Source organism: Aptenodytes forsteri, unplaced genomic scaffold (genome assembly GCF_000699145.1).
Source record: "Aptenodytes forsteri isolate BGI_AS27 unplaced genomic scaffold, ASM69914v1 Scaffold183, whole genome shotgun sequence".
In the NCBI taxonomy this organism is placed as follows: domain Eukaryota; kingdom Metazoa; phylum Chordata; class Aves; order Sphenisciformes; family Spheniscidae; genus Aptenodytes; species Aptenodytes forsteri.
The window spans coordinates 1,345,115-1,363,375 of record NW_008795918.1 but is presented as its reverse complement, the minus strand read 5'-3'; the positions used below and the strand labels follow the sequence as shown (position 1 = coordinate 1,363,375).

General features: G+C 44.2%; 1 protein-coding gene across 1 annotated transcript in view; it reads left to right on the top strand.

Moving 5' to 3' along the window:
* Positions 1-6,959, top strand: part of CDK15 (cyclin dependent kinase 15) — a 38,945-nt gene extending 31,986 nt beyond the window's left edge. Inside the window, 2 exon segments of the mRNA XM_009284707.1 lie at positions 1,381-1,520; positions 6,889-6,959. Coding sequence (XP_009282982.1) covers positions 1,381-1,520; positions 6,889-6,959 — 211 coding nt within the window.
* The last annotated feature ends 11,302 nt before the right edge of the window (positions 6,960-18,261 follow it).

Here is an 18,261-nt window from a genome sequence, read left to right as displayed (position 1 = left end):
AGCCAGCTCCAACTCTGTGTTACAGAGTCCTTATGCCAGTATGGCCAAACGGCTTGCCTTGGCATGCTCGGCTCTCAAGAAGGGAAGAGCTGCTTCATACAGACCGCTCAGCCATGACTCTCCATGGCCAATTAAGAAATCAAAGGGGAGCTCTGTGCAGAGCTCGGCCATCACCAGGAAGCCTGAGCCATGGTGGGAAGCACCGAACCATGTTGCTGCCCAGCGTGGGAGCCTGCAGCACCAGGGACCAAGGGGGCAGAGGGTCTCCAGTAAGACCCTGCCAAGGCAGGGCAGCCTGTGGTACAGCTCTAGCAAGCAGCCTCAGGCTGGGCGCTTTGGCTCCCTATCCCATCCCTGCTCCCCAAGGCAGCAGGGGCTTGAACTATTTTGCTGGAGGTAAGAATTCAGCAGTTACCTACCACAGTGAGGTATAAATCTGTTTCTCAGGATCTCTCTCTCTCCATGTGTTTTTTCCCTTCTTTTTTTTACATTTTATCTCCTCAGAACAAAAATGTCAGCATGTCAAATGTCCTGTGTAGGGAGGGGGAGTGCAGGGGCAGGGGGATCCTGGCACCTGATGTCACTTGGAGGGGAAGCACCGGTGGGGGCCAAGGGAGGAAGCACAACAGGCTGTGCTCTGATGGGCCTCCTGATGCTGAAACATGATCAGAACAAACAAACAAAGTAAAAGCTGTAAAACTAAATGACTATTTTTATTTGTTTCCTTGTTGGTTTGTTTTCTCTCTTCCACTTCCTTGTCCCCAGCTGTGTGCTCCTCTAGAAAGCAGCCACTTGGCACTGGTATTTGCTGGGCATGGAGCATGTGTGTATTACATCTATTTTAAGCACTCATCCTGAGAAACAGATTCATCTCCGTGAATCCTCAACACATTTTACAACCAGCTGCACTACTGGTACTAGGGTAGGAAAAGGGGAAATGGTATTTTCTTTAGTTTTTTAGTTTTGACCTCTGGTCTGCTCAGCGGGCCAGTCAGGTTATTTTGTGCACTTGCATTGTCACTGTACACTGGTGACACCAACCTCTGACATTCCAGTTACAACATGTAAAATATAGTCTCCTCAGCAGCATTTTCCCTTTTACTTACAACGTTCTTTTTACAAAGTAACAATTTATTTTCAAAATTCCTCTGAAAACATGAGTTTGAGTTGAAATCCTGGATGCATATACTCCAACATAATCAAACTCACATGGAAAAGCAAATGTCCTGGAAAGCTATATAGCTGGAGTGGGTTTATCCAGCTCCCCTGTGTCCCTCCACTATCTCTCCCGCAAGCTTTGAGAAGGGCTGGGTCAAGTTCTGGTTCCAGCTTTCTGGCTTGTGCTCATCTCCTATGCTATTTTTTCTCCTGTTTTCCTAGGCTGAGCAGGGTGCCAGCAGTGGAGGATTTGGTCTCCAGGATGCTTACAGCCTTCCCTTAAGGCCAGATCTCTGTGCAAGATGCACTTCTTCACGGCTTCTTCAGCCCTCTGCCTCCTTAGCTCTATCAGGTTCCTGCTGGTAAGTTAACTCTCAATTTAATCTCACCAAGAAAGAGCTACTTCACATGCTATTTATTATGAGTTTCTTCTGTACTTTGAAAGTCTCTGCCATTCACCCAGACGTCTCTTTTCCGCCTGCCCTCCCTCCCCACTCCTGTATGCTGCAAAGTGTACATCCCATTGCAAATTTGACAGCTTGTTTTTTCTGTTTTCTTCCACTTGACCACAGTGTTAATACTAGAAGGGGACCTGGATGGGCTGCCACCACAGTACATTTACAAAGTGGAGGTGTATATCCTTTGACAGGTCGTTTCTCCCCCATTCTGTAACCCCAGGGGCCCAGAGCTTTCCCTCGGGTGGGCTCATACTGTGTATTCAGTGTAACTCACACGCTGGTCCCTCCTGATGTCCTGAATCCCCAGCTGCTCAGCATGATGTGCTAGCCCCAATTCCCTTGGACCGCTCCTCCTGCTCCCTTTTGATGTTCAGAGACAACAGCTGTTCCTCATACCCTGTCGCACCAGTTCTCCCTCAGTTTTACCTGCTTTATTTTCTTCTTCCCTTGCTCCCTTCTCTTAAGCACACAGCTGCATACACACAGATCTGCCTCTCCTGCCCTGAGCTGACAATAAACACAGGGTCTCTCAAGCTACAGGTTCTGTTCCTCACTAGGAAAAGCTCCCTCCTATTGGGCAACAGGCCAGAGAGCCCTCGCATTCCCTGTTGCCTCCTGGGCACCCACTACACTAGTTAGTTTGGTGGTTTTTTTTAAGATAGGGGCAATTAAGAAGAAGCCTTCTTGGACTGTGTTGTCAAGCTATTTGAAAACTTAATTTCTGGCTCCTGCGACACATCCCAAGTGAAGGAGCAGCCAGCTAGCATCTCTCCCAAACCGCCGCCCTTCAGAAGGTGCTCTGTGTGTGTATGTATGTGCATGAGTGAGAGACATCTGCATTCCTTTTCTGTTCACCCAGCCACAGAGCACAAATCTACTTTGACACTTTTAGAAAAATGAAAAGATGGAATCTCGCAGGAGCCTGCCTGTGCCGAGGGGGGGGAGGAGGGGAGCACACACAGCAGGAGGGAAGTTGACTTTTCTTTATACATATAGGGTTTTTTCCATGCAGAGTTTAAATTATGCCTGATAAAAGGAGTTTCGTGGATGTTTCAGTTCTTTCAAACCCTCCTGGCTTCCTCCCAATTAAATGAGGTTTGTCAAAGCCACAGGGCTCTGCTGCTGCCGGAGAGGCGGACAAGCACTTCCCGCAGTGACATCTCCAATCCCCAAGGGAGAAGATGAAAGTGTCAGTGCCGAGAGAGAGAGAGAGTGGAAAAAAACAGGTACAGAGACAGACAGTGTGAGAGAAAGGGAGAGAGTGAGGAGAAATAGAAGGAATGAGAAAACAGATTGGCATAATGTGTCAATCTCTCCGACACGCTGCCAGAGAGGGGACAGATTCATTTCACCTGGGTTTATGCACCATCCCATATTTGTTATCCCCCATATTGCGGCAAGAAGTACCTTGTGGACAGGAAACTGCATGGCGTTATCATAGCAACCAATGTGTTGGGAACAGAATCAAAGTGCACAGGGCTGAAACAAGTACAGTATGATCATGCAAGACCATATTCATAAGTGACTCATTAAGCCTGTAAAAATTAGGCAATTCTGAATAATTTCCCATGTAGCCATCCCTATTGCCATAATCGTGTAAGACATTTGTTCTCTTGTGTCATTTTGGCATCACACTATTTTGGAATTTAACTGTATAATTTTAAAATTCTGGTTGCTATGATAACACAGTGCAAATTTTAAATATATTCTGTTCCCACTTTGTTCTGGAGGATGCTGGCTATTAGTCCCCATCCTCTGAAGGAGAAAGTTAAAGCAGAAAGGCAAAGAATGAACTGGAGATGAAAGGTGAAAGGAGGAGGGGGTTGATCCCAAAGTGTGTGAGAGAGTAAGCAGGAAACAACATTTGAGCAAATAAAAGGTTCCCGTAAGAAATTATTTTCTATTTTTATGAAATAATTGTAGCCATAACTGTCCTTTTTATAAGTTGCTATGACAAGCTGGAAGCCAGAGGATGTTTTTCAAAGGTCAATTACTGGGAAAAAATGATTGGAGAAATCAGTGTTTCGAAGGTAAGTACCCCTCCAAATAGTGTGTTTCTCATTACTGAGGGGAATGCTAAAGGCTAGAGGCTGGCTGCTCCCCCTGAGAAGGGGGAGAGGGAACAAGGGGCTCTTTGCTTCCTGGCGGTCAGCTCCTGCAGAGGAGAACAGGTTGCTGTTGCTTATGCTCATCTGGATGCAAAGTGCTAGAAAAAACGAGCAGCCCACGCTGTAAGAGAGGAAGACTCTCTGTCCCTGAGTGGGGCTGGTCCACAGATGGGCCTCTCCTACAGCTGCTCGATCCTGTGCCTCTAGCGCTAGAAGGGGCTGCTAAGGCCCAGGTTCAAACCCCACTCATTGTCTTGGTGGCCTTAATTCTATACACGCCACCAGCACTGCTGGATATGGCAATGAAGGAGAGGAGCATGGGATTCTCTAGTTTCCTTCTACTGTGGCTAGTAGCCTAAGGGATGGCAGTGATGACCTTTCGTAAAACTGGAGCATTTGCTGTCCTTTTTCTGGCCTAAGCCAATCCTGAGACAATTATCTTTGTGCAGTGCAGTCCTGCACTACAGCAGCTCTGATAAAACTTCAGTCTAACCCTTTGCCACCTGCTAAAGCAGAATGTTTTCTGTCCAATTAATCACTCCTGGAAGAAAGATGAGATCCTTGAATCAAGAAAGCATGAGCTGTGCTCTCAACTCATTGTCAGTCCTGAAGTGTAAAGGGTCTTCTAGGAAGGTATCCCACTCTGCTGTCAGACAGGTCAGACACAGTAACAATTGCAGCTTATTATTCTTAGTTATAGACTTGGTTTATTTTCTCTCTCTTTTGCCCTCGAATGCTTTAGAGCAGGCTCGCAAGCAGGGAGGGTGAGCAGTGGGATTTGGGGTTAGTACCAGTGTGCTCCCAAAAAAACATATTGCAAGAAGAGCTCTGGCCAAACAACCCAGGCACACGGGCCAGGGAGGCCTGAGCTGGCACCTCAGATCCTGTTCCCATCGGACCGATGTCCAGGCTCAGTATAGACCTTTCTCACAGTTCAGGAGACATTTGACCCTGGGCATACCATCAGCACAGCAGTTAGTTAGTTATCAAGTCCAATTTGTGCTCCGTGAGGAGGACTGTATGTTGCGTGGATGTGATCGTGGCTTTGACTAGGAGGGACTTGGTCCTTTTTGGGTACGGTTGGTTTCTGGTTGTTACCTCCCCCCAGCAATTCAAAACCAGTGTGCCAGGTGGTGATGACACTGTACCGCTTCTCCTAAAACAGCCCGCTTTGCAGCTTTTCAGAGACAAGGAGGAGGAGGGAGGCTTGATGTTGACAGAGCACTGTCATTTTAATGCCTGTTGCAGCTAAACTAATGCAAAGCAAGTGTAGGCAATGAGGAGGTTAAGGCTGCAAGCCATTGCCTACCAAAAATCCCATTACTGTTGGGATTGGCCAGTGCTGGTAGATGTTATCACAGGGCGCATATAAAGAAGAGCTAGCTTTCATGGACATCTTGTTTGGCTTGGCTGCTTTCCCTAGGTTCTCCTACGTAGCTAAAAGGTTTATATAGTCCCTTACATTTTTTTTACCTCTGTGCTTTGCCACCTCTGTATACAGCACATGGATATCCTTCACTGCAAATCAGATACAGACACCTGGAAAGTGAAGTTCCCACCAGGTGTATGAATCTGGTTTATAATGTGTCTTAATAAGGGAATAAACCAAAGTTGGTGTTGAGCAGCAAATCAGCTGTCACTCCTGAACCAGAAGCAGTCTTTTCTGTGAGGTGATAAAGCAAATCTTCACTTAACTCGGGAAAAACACCCCTCACTTCACCTGGCCTGATCTCCACAGTGGTGGAAGGTCTGCTTGCATAAATACTGACAGGACACTGAAGTTTTGTATTATGTCATTAAGCCACCATGCTAGGAAAGAGCCATTGCAACATCACAGCAGATGCGTGCCAAGGGCACGGGCCTCTGGAGCTGTTGCCCTGCTTAAGCTCTTCCCCGGGCGCCGGCTTGGAGCAGACATCGTGCTGGCAGGTGCTGGGCCCTGTTTAGGAGCACAGGGCGAAGGGGAAGATGGGAAAAGAAGGAAGGTTTCCTTTGCTCACTCCCCAGCTCATGCTCTTGCAAAAGCACAACTGGCGCAAAGTTTGGCCCACATGACTTGTGGAAACAAAGTCCTACAGACATGGATCAAATGCTCTGACTCCCATTGAACTCAGGCCAGAGAATCTCTATAAAGGTCTTATTGTTCAGGGAGATGAACTGCTCTTGGGGGGGAGTGCTGTTAATACCCTTCATGGAGGCAGACGCTATTGCATCAGAGGTTAGCAGACATTTTTCTGTATTTTGTCTAATTGCAAGTTGTATCTGAAGTTTCTTTAACTTCCACTTTCCCTTTAACACTCTTAAATGCAAATCTGAGAAGATTTAGTTGTCTTGTTTGCTGTGAAACACATCCGGACTGGAACTCCCATGTTTGCCATCCTCAGGTGCACTTCTGCCTTCACCCAGTTATCAGCAGAAAAGAGCAAATGGGGGTGTAGTGATCAGATTTCTAAGGCACAAAAGTTAAAGCTAAGTTTGAGATTGTGACAGCAAGCAACCATGAGCCTAGGAACTCAATTAGCCTGAAAGACAACTATCTCATTATCTTTCCTAGAATGATATAAATACATAAGAATATAAAAATTTAAAATAAACTCTCTCTCTATTGACTGTCTAGATGACTGAATTTCACTGCTCAATTTCTTTAAACACCCACTTTAGTATTTATTTATTCTAAGCGTGAAGCAGCTACAATAATTAGACTGTCAGATTTGGTAAGTTAATGAGGAGTCACTGGAGTGGAAGGTTTTGCATTTGTGAGATTGCTGAAGGAGAGAAGCTCCCTGCCTTCGCTCTATCTCTTTTTTCTTTTTCTTTTTTTCCCCCCTCTGCTGGGTGGGAAGGAGAGAGCTTGGCAGTGCGTAGATCCATTTGAATCCTTTTGATTAGCGGGTTGCATTCCCACCACTGTTCTACCAATAATATTTTGCTGGTTGCTCCAAGAAAAAGAAAAAAGAAAAGAAACCATAGATGAGATTTCTAGAGAAGGGTGCCTAGATTAAAGAAATCATTTTCAAAAAAATTCAGAAGGAACGGACCTGTGAGAAATAGGATCCTGAATTAGTTTATATTGTGGCTAATGTCACAGGAGAGCATTAGGAAAGTAGCACAGTGAAGGAGAAGGACCATTTTGCAGCTTTCTCTTTAACCCGATTTTTCCACAGGACAATCGGTGCTCACAGTTCCAGGAGTGAGACTGCAACCTGAAATCTGTGACCTCTTTGCTTCTTACTGAAAAGGCCATCTCTCAGGAGGTTCAAGCAAGTTTTGGTAGAAAGGAGGGATGATTGGCTAATTCTTGGCTAAGCGCATAGTTGCCACTGTCAAAGCTGCAGCCATCATCCTTAGCATATGAATTCCTTTGTTTATTGAAGGGTCAGATTCTGTAAGTTAATGAGGAGTCACTGGAGTGGAAGGTTTTGCATTTGTGAGATTGCTGAAGGAGAGAAGCTCCCTGCCTTCGCTCTATCTCTTTTTTCTTTTTCTTTTTTTCCCCCCTCTGCTGGGTGGGAAGGAGAGAGCTTGGCAGTGCGTAGATCCATTTGAATCCTTTTGATTAGCGGGTTGCATTCCCACCACTGTTCTACCAATAATATTTTGCTGGTTGCTCCAAGAAAAAGAAAAAAGAAAAGAAACCATAGATGAGATTTCTAGAGAAGGGTGCCTAGATTAAAGAAATCATTTTCAAAAAAATTCAGAAGGAACGGACCTGTGAGAAATAGGATCCTGAATTAGTTTATATTGTGGCTAATGTCACAGGAGAGCATTAGGAAAGTAGCACAGTGAAGGAGAAGGACCATTTTGCAGCTTTCTCTTTAACCCGATTTTTCCACAGGACAATCGGTGCTCACAGTTCCAGGAGTGAGACTGCAACCTGAAATCTGTGACCTCTTTGCTTCTTACTGAAAAGGCCATCTCTCAGGAGGTTCAAGCAAGTTTTGGTAGAAAGGAGGGATGATTGGCTAATTCTTGGCTAAGCGCATAGTTGCCACTGTCAAAGCTGCAGCCATCATCCTTAGCATATGAATTCCTTTGTTTATTGAAGGTGGGAAAACAGAACTGATACCCAGGGTTGGATGACCACATCCCAGGCTGAGGACAAAGTGGAAAATCTCACATTCAGAGAGAAGAGATCAGCAAGCCAGTGGCCCCCAATGCACAATGCTCAGTGGTATCATGGGAGGTTTGGGTTTGTTTTGTCATATTCCCAAGTCTCAGACCAGTGCCCTTTCCTCTGATGCCTCCCCAGTCAAAATATTGCTTCATTTCCCCATTGCTTAAACTGACCAAATTGCTTTGTTCACCTTTGTCCTTGTCTATTGCGTTCACATTTTATAGCTTACTTGTTTTGGTTTCACATGCAATGGAACCCGAGCAGAGCTAGGCAAAATCTCCTTAGCTCGTAACATCCTTGGTTTTAATTAATCAGTATTTTAATAAGACACACCTCAAAATGATGCTTCAGCATCAACGTTTTTAATCTCCTTTTTGTTACAGAAGACCAAAAGATTACTTAAAATCACTGTTATTGAAAGAAATTACCAGAAAATACCCTTTTATTATATCCTGTCTCTTTGTTTACTTTGTGCATTTGTTATCAGCATGTGTCCAGTTGATGTCACCAGCTGGGTCTGTGCTTGCAGAGCAGACCTGGAAACTGATCTTGAGGCCAAATTAGTTTGACTGTCTTATTGTCTGCCAAGCTAAGAGGCAACCTAGCTGTGATAGCAGAGCAAACCTCAGCTACCCGTCTGTGCTTTCAAATGCATGTAGATGGCATGTACCTGCTATAGGATCAGGTCCCAGCGCTCAGTGCCTGGTCTCGCAGCCTCTCTCTACCCCATCTGTCCTCATCGCGTAGACGACAGCAGGCAGACAGGACAGCCTCGAGTCCTTTCGAGAAGGACCTGACGCTGCCAGCGCTGTGGCCAGATTGGGTTTTGGAGGCAGCCTGAATACATTCCCTGCTCACCTGCTCAGCTAAGTGCAGACAGGGCGGCTGTTCCCTCTCTGTGATCAGGGAGGAACTAATCCTGCCAAAAAAGCTGGTTGTCAGTTCCACTGTGGCTTCTGGGACAACTCACTTGAGGAGGGCACTCATGCTTCAGTGTTCAATGAACTTGGATTTGGCCACTTTTAACTGATTTTGAGAGTATTTCACAAATACATAATTTAAAACAGTGAAACCATGAAAATAGTAGGAGATACTCTTAAACATTTTTTTTTTTATATTAACCTGGCCTCAAAGTGATTGTGTCCCTTTTTTTAAGCTGCTTACAAAACATACTGAACAAGCTTAAATGTCAACTCAAGTTTTCTTCTGCACTTCATTACAGGAAAACATTCTATAAGTGAAGGTGTTCATATTATTAATTCTCTTTTTAAAAAAGGCATCTGGATTCAGACTTGCAAGCAAGGTTATAAATGAAATAAATAGTAATTTTTGTTGTCATTTTAATAGGCTACCAATGGAAAGCAGGGGGTTCTGTATGCTTTTTCGAATCTAATCAGAGGTAGATAGGTAGATAGGCATCTAAAGCACAACAGCCTCACACTGGCACATGAGAGAATGGAATTTCCTGGGAACATAATGAAACTGGCCAGCCTTCCTTCATTGGCCAACCTGAGTTAAGTTACAAAAATAGACAAAACCAAAAAACTAAACGTACCAGGCTCAGTCATGAATCCATGGGCCCTGAGTGACACAGCAAGGGACAAAACATCATCACAGTCTTCTCCTTGTTCTCCTTCTGGTTTCAGGAAGGGAAGAGATAGTGCCAGGCGTCTATCCCAAGGTGATACACACTGCATGCCAACACTCCATCCATTTTCTACCCTATTCCACCTCTTTCCCTCTACCTGCTGAGGAGGAATGTATGGATCATCGGAATCTGCTTCCGTTCTCATGCTGCCTCTCAAAATGCAGATAAATAATGCAATGCCTCGTATACGTATGCGCTACTGTACTAGCTAAGTGTAGTTGAATATGCAGGAAGATTAGAGCTTGTTTTAAACCAACTGTTAACAAGCAAAGTAACCGAAGTCACTAGCCCTGCAGAATATTTGGAATTAGGATTTATTTTGCCTTTTGATTCAGGACTTAGGCTATGGATTTTCATCCTAACAGAACTCCTTTGCAACAGCGGCAGATTCTACCCTCCATTACACCAAGGACCTTTGAAATAACTCTTGATATTGACAAAATGAAGCAAAATCTTTGAGAGTATAAAACAAGGGCATAGATTGGTCAGGGGGGGTGGCATTTTTAAAAATCACCTTTCAGTAGAAGAGAATGAAATTGTGCAGATGTCCTGCCTTTTGTTTTTCAGAAAGCAATGTCAGAAAGATTGACTTGGCAACGAAGATGTAACAGCAGTCTGGACACTGGACTTGCAGAATAAACTCAGCCATGTGTCACTTAATAGAGAGATCCCTGGACCAGAAGATTGATGTACAAACAGGACAGATGGGGACTGACAATTGAAAGAATGTAGAGGCTGATCCAAGGCTTACAGAGACCTGTCATTCCTGGGGTTTGCCTACAATCTCCTTCAACAAAAGAGCTCCTGAGGGAAGGAGGGGATTAGTCAAAAGTTGAGTGAAGTCTCCAGGGAAGATGGTTTCTTGGATAAAGTTGTCAACAAAAGGAATTGTTTAAGACTATTTGTTATAATTTCCTAGAGGGAGCTTCTGCCATTACTAACAGGATTACCAGCATACTGGTTCCACACCAGCAGAGCATTAGACATGTGCATTGCAGACTGGTTGCTTAGAGCTGAATTCAGGAGTCTTATACTGGGTCCCAAATGTGTGCAGGTGTTGATGAGCAGAGGGGAGATGGCAAAGAATTAAGATGCAGCCAAACACGGGCCATTTTTGGTACAGCTGTTGCAGAGAGTCCTGGTTCATTAATGAGTTACCAGGGTGTTTTAATCTCCTTGATCTCAGGGCTGCTGACAGACTATGAGAAGGAAAGCTAATCTGAGGTGAGTGCTGATCAGGATACATGGGGAAATCAGAAAGCTCTTTCCCAGCTACAGTTACTGTGAAATTTCTCGTAGAATTCTTCCTGGAAGAATCGGGAAAGCAAGTAACTTACTGTGTTCATGTACTAGTCTGCTTGGTTTCAGTTACCTGGGATACTTTTTCTCAGCTCTGGGACATCAGAAACCAGAAGCCTCAGTGTAACCTCACAGGACATCTGGGAAGAAAAGGAAGACAAAGATAAATCATTAAGGTGCAGGCATGCAAACCTTCTTGAATACTTCTTATTCATCTCAGTAGTGTCACTGGCATGACTGGGAGAATTTCTCTGAGCAAGAATTATGCAGAGCATTGAGGCATTGGAACAAAACCAGTCATGGAGCTATGGGGAAACACCAGAGAAATGGGTGGCAGCCGTAGAAAGAGCTGGAAGGTGACATTTTAGTGTAAGGGAGATACATCTCCAGCCCCATGCCAGTCCATTGTTTGCTAACAAAACACTGCAGATCTGGGCAGGAAGCAGCACAACTGTTTATGTTCCCCTTTGTCCTTGCTATAGACATAATTGCAGGAACGTATAGATTAGCTATGTAAAAGAGCGCACAGACTATCTGCAGGCACTGCTCAGTTAAGAGGACAAGAGGTATTCCTTATCTTACGTGACAGTCCTTAAAGTTCTCTGCCTTGATGAAAAGGCAAGCTATGTCCCAAAAGTCTTTCCACCTCTCGACTGCATGGACCCAGATCTCCCAAACATCAGCCACTCTCAAAGTGAGTGTGAATGCCTGACCTCCCTTTGCAATGCTGAACAGAAATTTGTCTCAATATTAGGACCTTCTGCCTTTCATTTACTCTGCAATGACTCTAGAATAATATTACAGTGACCTCACAGCAGTATAAGCAGGATCAGACTAGAGTATCCTGTAGAGTTCTACTTAGGCGTGTATCTCTGTGTCAGCTTCCCATGTGCAGGTTTATTTGTGGAGAGAAAGGCATTTGGAACCTTTTTAGAAGAAAAACAATAGTTCTTAAGCACACTGGCACTGGCTGTTGCATTGCAAAAGCTTCTAAGAACTGATACAAATAAGCAGCTTTTCTAAAGTGGATGTCTGGCTGCATAGGTAGGAGATAGCTCTCCCCTTCTGAGTTACGCTGCATTGTCATATGCATGATCAGAGCGGCTGTAAATTATGCCCAAGTTGGGATAGGGGGGTTCTGCGTTCCTTTTGCACTCTTGGAGATGGCTGGATGGACTAAGAGCAGTGAAGAAGCACGATCTCTAATGCCTGCCATGGGATGGTTATGGCTGGATGTCTGCTCCTAATTGGGAGCCACTAAATGCTCAAGATATGTTAAATGAAAGGATTTGTTATGCATGGGCAGTGAGTGATCTGATGATGGGAGCTGAATCACTTTCTCATGGTGTCTATCCAGAACATCAGTTGTAAATTTCTTCTGCCCTGGAGCAGGAGAGAGAATGGCTTTGCTCTTTTACATAACTGCTACCCCATAATGGCCAAAGCTCTTATGCTAAATTGCCAAAAGGCCAAATGATACCTTGTAGCTCTGTACCTGAAAGGGTGGAAAGCCAGGAAGACCCTGGCAAAAGGATGTACTGCAACCCAGCACTCTTCTGTTCACTAACTCAATATTGGAGGCCCAATGCCTTGAATATGCCAGATCAGCGAGAGAAATTGCCCCAGAACCACTCCTCTCCCAAACTAACGTGAGTACTATTTACATCAGGAGTAATGATCTCAGTAGATTTTCCATCCCCTGGCCTGCACAGGGGCAACAGCTTTCAGGGAAAATGGACATAGTGTTGTAATGAATTGGGAAGAGTAAGTAACAAGAAACACATCTGAATTCATGTACCAAGTTAGTGCCACCCAAAAAAGTGGTCCTGCTTCCCTATTTCCTTCCCTGCTTCAAGCTTCACAGTCTTTCTCTCTTTTGCTCTCTGGCACTGTTCTAAGACCTTGATGAGCTCATTTAACTCACTAAACAGGTGGAAAACTATTAACTCTTTTGCTGGGTTATTTTTTCATTAATTTAGTGAGCTGAATCAGATTATGAAGGGGTCGGAGAAGTACCAGACTTCATGCATGGCTGAGTGTGGAGTGGGAAAGGAGGAGCAGGAAAAAGCCGTGGAGTTCATACTCTCTTATCTCCAGCCTGCTCACACCTAGTTCGTGTGGGTGGTCATCCCCTGTCACATCTGGATGTTCGATGTTCTGTTTTGAGGTAATAACTGAATGGGTTCTGGTGAGAAGTGCTCAGTACTGCTATCATGTATGTGGGCCCATCTCAAATCTAGGTGCTTGCTGTTGAAGACCTCACAAAAAATCCCAGACATTGGCACAGAAGTGCAGGACTGACCTTTCCTTTTTTCCAGAAAAGACTTTCTCTTGGCAGGGGTAGGATGCCTTGGTAAAGCAGGTGAAAGTTTATGAAGTGCATGTAAATGGAGATCATTGTGCTTGAGGGTCATCAAACTGTTTCTTCTCACCATCTAATAAGAAATTAAAAACAAATCTGAGATTTTGGAGAAATCCTTTAACATCCTCTTTTATGTAAAGAGAGTTTAACAGCAGACTTAAATATTTGCTTTAAAAACATCTTGAAGTAAATGAAATAACTTATTTCCCAGGCCAAGATTCTGTTTTACTTCAGCCCAGAGCAAGTTTGTTGGTCAAATTACATTTCCCCAAGAAAAAATCCGAGGGCTTTAATACTTGCAAACCCCTGTCTGTAATGGCGCAAGCGGGCAATGCTTTTTAAAGGGGGAAAAAAAGCGCCAGGAAAATCCCTCTCACAAGCCAGAACTGCATTTGGGGAGCCCAGATGAAAGCCCAGATGAAGGTCATGTGACAGGTGTCACTTCAGTAATGATATTGGGGCAGAGATAAAAGTCCTCACCAGCTGGTCATGTGACATCGCTTCATTACTGGCACAGCAGGTGGTCGGAGAGTCTCAATGCCTTTATTTTTTTATTATTTTTTAATTTTTTTTTATTCTGTGATAATGAGAAAATGTTTAAACTTCCATCCTTGTGTTTAAACACTTCTTCATGCTGACAGCAGCAGGAGATCCCTTGATCAGCTGTCAGATGGGAAAGTGCAATTTTTCTGGAAAGTAAACAGCATGTTTGCCAGTTGGAAATAATTTTCTGTTTGTTGGGACTGCTAGTCGTGGCATGATGGAGCCATGTCACAGCATCTGACAACTCTGGAGCGGGGAATAGAAAACAGACTGAGAAATGGGTTTTAGACTCTGTCTCTGATAACAGGAGCTTGAGATTTTTTTTTTACACTTTGCTATTGTTATTGTGGGGAAAAAAAACACCACTTATGGATTGCTTATGAAACTTTTGCAAGCAGTGGCTCAGTGTCAGTGTGAATACATGGGACCTTCTGAAAGAAGCTCCTGCATTTTAACAGAAACTTTCCTAGGAGAAAACCAAAAGGGACACACAAAGGAACTGAGTGGGTGTGGAGACACGTGGGGGTCAAGGTTGCCAGATCTCATTCCTGGCTAGCAAGAAAAAACAAAAAAAATTCTCCTTATAATTACATTAGAAAATGTTTCAGGGCTCTGGTGTCACACAGACTTGGGGAACCCACTGGGAGTTTCAGGTGAGACAAGGAAGGCAAATGTGGTCACAGGGTCATGCCAGCAAGCTCAACCCCGTCCCGGGGTGGCTGGGGCCTGGCTGAAATCAGAGCTGTTGCGCTCCCTGTCGGAAGTATCCTGAAACCCAACTAAGTTCACTTTAAATGCTAACCACATTTTTTTCTTTTCCTATTACGCAAATACCTTCTCAAAGTCAATTCCCATAAAGAACAAGAGATACAGATATAATGCACATAATTTTAATTAAAATTAAGGTTTGAACGTGCATATGCAGAGGCATACACAGCATTTTTCCTATGCAGCCATAGACAACATCTTATATGCAGAATCAACAAATCAACCTGATTTCAACACTGGGAAAGTTAATTACCCAGAGCATGGCTTGGATTGCGTATTAGATATTTGCAGCAATTATGTTACATGGAGTCCTTGGTAGTGTCCCAACAAACGCTTTCCTCTGCCGGCTGCACTGCAGCCTTCTCCCTCTTCCTAAAGATCTCCATTAAAAGCTTCCTCCCTATTACACTGCATGAAATCTTGGCTTATTAAAACTGAAGTTTCAATGCCCAGTTGGTATCTCACTTGCACCAGGAAAGCCCTAGAGCTGGTGCTTTGGTTTCAGCTCCGCACTCTTGAGCGAGGCCGGGCTGCCCTGGGCTCTGTGGAGGCTGGTGGAGCTGGGGAGGTAGCGGCCTCCCTCCCACCCCACACGGCTGCAATTAGGGGCAGGGCCGAACCATCAGCAAAAATGATCCCAAGCGAAAGGATCAGAACAGAATCTGGCCCTTTGTTAGCAGTCATTAAAAAACATTGCACTTTTAATAGGAGCTTATTCAATTAGCAGACTAACAGGCTCCATCAGATAAGCTGGGGATTTCCCTGGGAATCTGAGTCACATACTGGCTAAGCGGCTCTGCACCCTATGGTTAACCCTCTCCATGCAGAACCAGGATGAAGAGGCCAGATCCCAGGAAAAGGTTTATTTTTGGATTCTTAAGGGAGAAGGAAAAGCCCTCCACTGCGCCTTGAAGCCCCTGGAGGTGCCAGTGCCGAATGTGAGTCGCACATGCTGGAAGGACCCAGGAGGATCATGACACCAAACTGTAGCTGCTGCAGACGGGAGACTCGCCTGATCTCTGATAGATATGCTGACATTTGACAGCCTGACAGCTTCACAGTCCCATAAGAGGCTTCCTAATTAGAGCCTGGGTGAGAAATAATCCGCAACTTGAAGTTTGTCTCTAGCTTCCTTGCTGTACTTTTTTCCCCTCCCTTTTTGTGCCTTTTCTCCCTTTTCAGTGTTTTCTCTCACACGTTCTCAACACATCCCCTCCCCGCAGGCGGAAGCTTTTTGAAACACCAAGCAGGAGACAGGGTCATTTTTGCCTGTCCTCTCAGCTCAGAACAGCTCCCAGCAAAAGCACCCCTCTTGCATTCCAGTGTTGCCCTTGAAGGAGACGGGGAGATAAGGCAGGGGAAAGGACAGTACATGGTGAAGTTTATAATGAGGCAAAGTACAACCAGTCTGGAAGAAAACCAAACCAGTCCCATTCATTCCCAGTCAAACAAGTAGGGCAAAACTAGTGCTCCCAGCGGTGGAAGAATGGGGACTCTGGGTCTGGATCCAGCCCTGAATTTTGCTTTCTTCTACAGCAAGCTGGCCCCAAACAGCACATCACGACATCGACATCCTGAGTCTTTTAGCTGGAGCCAGGGTCCGACTTTAGCATTGCCTTCAAGATGTACAGTACCGTGATGCTGCTGTATCATAGCAAGACATTCATCCAGCTAGTTGTAAGATGAAATATATTTTTTAGAGATATGTACTGCTACAGAGCCAGATCTTTTAAAGCTAAATCATATTCCACCCATTTACCCCTTCACATGCATATTCTCTGAATAGTTCCAGAAAAGCTCCTCAAATGCAATTACCTCTGAATTTGAGATTATATCAACAAGCAACATCTGCTAAGACAAGTATAACAACTCTTTTACTGTATTTATTTCCTAGAGGGTTATTTGCTGATAGTGGGATTGATTGTTCTCTATTTAATATCCCAAAGTCTTTTCCAGGGTAATGAGACAGGTAGCAAAGGTCTTCAAAGACAATAGCCATTGTATACTCTGCAACAGCTTGGATACGGATACAAACATCAGAATCCACTTTATGTTAGAGGGTTGTTCCCCTTTAGCATCCTCCTCATTGAATATTATATTCCCTGGATAGCCACCAGAAACAGGCAGAAATTTGGGATTCTCCAGTCTTGGCCAAACATTACATCGTACAGCTCTGTATGTTACCACCATTCAGCAGGATCCCAGATGATGACATGGGACCAATACCTACAGATATTTGACCATTAGCTCTCTCCAAAGCAAAGAGATTTCATTCAAAATATGCAGTTGAAGCTATTTCCAGGACAAACATATTTATTGCTGAGATATACTAGAAGATCTCCATCTAACGCCTCTAGAATTCGATGGGAGTCTTATCCAGAGGACTGGGGATCCTTGGGGAGTGTACTTGTTAGAGGTTTCACTTTGGGGGCTTCGTTATGATTGCTGACACCCAAGTGTTTCACGTGCTGCAGATGTCTATGTATTGTGCAGCTATGAGAAAAAACTGTGGACCTACACCTCTGTACTGGGGAGAACAACCCTGCATTAGCACTGGAAAGGCCTGTAACATCAACCTCATCTGTAATGCCTGTACTGCTAAGGTATTGAGGCTGAGAAAATTGTTTAGTGAACTGATATTTCCAACAAACAGATGTCTATGAAGTAAGCAGAGCTGCTCCCTGAGGTTCTAATATTAACAAATTCCCTGAACAGACTGTAGCTGTGTGTTTTCTACCATCCCTCTCTATAAACTGGAGTATGGATTAGTACACACTACTTACAGAGCCCAGCTCACCCACTTGCTTGGAGCACCCCTGAAGCTGAGGGAGATGTAGCTGCATTCATAGCCAGACACCACCTTCGGGGTCCATGTAGCATTACATCACAATTCTGCCTTTCAGCATAGTAGAAACCTTGGAAAAAATTAGAGGTTGTTCTGGACCTAAAATATCTGGCTCCATCCCTGCCCTGATTTTTTTGCATGATAAATGAGTATAGACATGAAGAAGGAGGAGAGTATAGACGTGGGGAGAGCTCTCCTGGAGGACTGATTGGGGAGGAGATGAGGCAGAGCTGGCTCTGAGTGACTTGTTCCTCAGGTACCTGCGTTCCCTGTCACTGCAAAGTGGGCACAAACATCAGAAGAGCAGCATTTTACACACACATGCATGTTTGATATGAACCATTTTAAAATTCAGGTGAATCAGATGCCATGAACAGGTGCAATACCACAGGAGAAAAAAAAAATGGATTCTTTTCAATTAAACTCAATTTTTTCAAGGTTTAGAATTTCAGTCATTTAAATCCATTTTAGACTAAGTCTTAGAAAAAGGTTGGCAGCCTGGAGGAATTGATTTTTTTCTTATTTTATTTTAAGGGATTAACTCAAGTTGATAGATTTAGAGCATTTTTTAAGTTTGTTGGTTTCAGATGTTTAAAAAGAAATTTAAAATAAACAAACAAAATCCAGTTGAAAATTTGGCAAGGGCTGAATCCTTTGGGCAAAAGTTTCCCAGGAGAAGCATAGATCTCTGATAAGCAACAGAGGAGATGCCGTATTTCACAGCTGCAATGCAGATTTGTGGCCTCTCCAGAGACTCCCACACACTAAACAGGGATTTCTTTAGTTTAAATGCCAGATCTGCTTTAGTCCCAGTGAAACTCCAGAGGGGCATTATCTAGGAAAATGGGGCACGTTTAATCCACTTTATCATTAATGCAAAGAATAGTCTCAATATTTGTGAAAATCAAAACCGTGCATTATGAAACGTCCTTCATATATTGAGTAGACTAGACTCTAC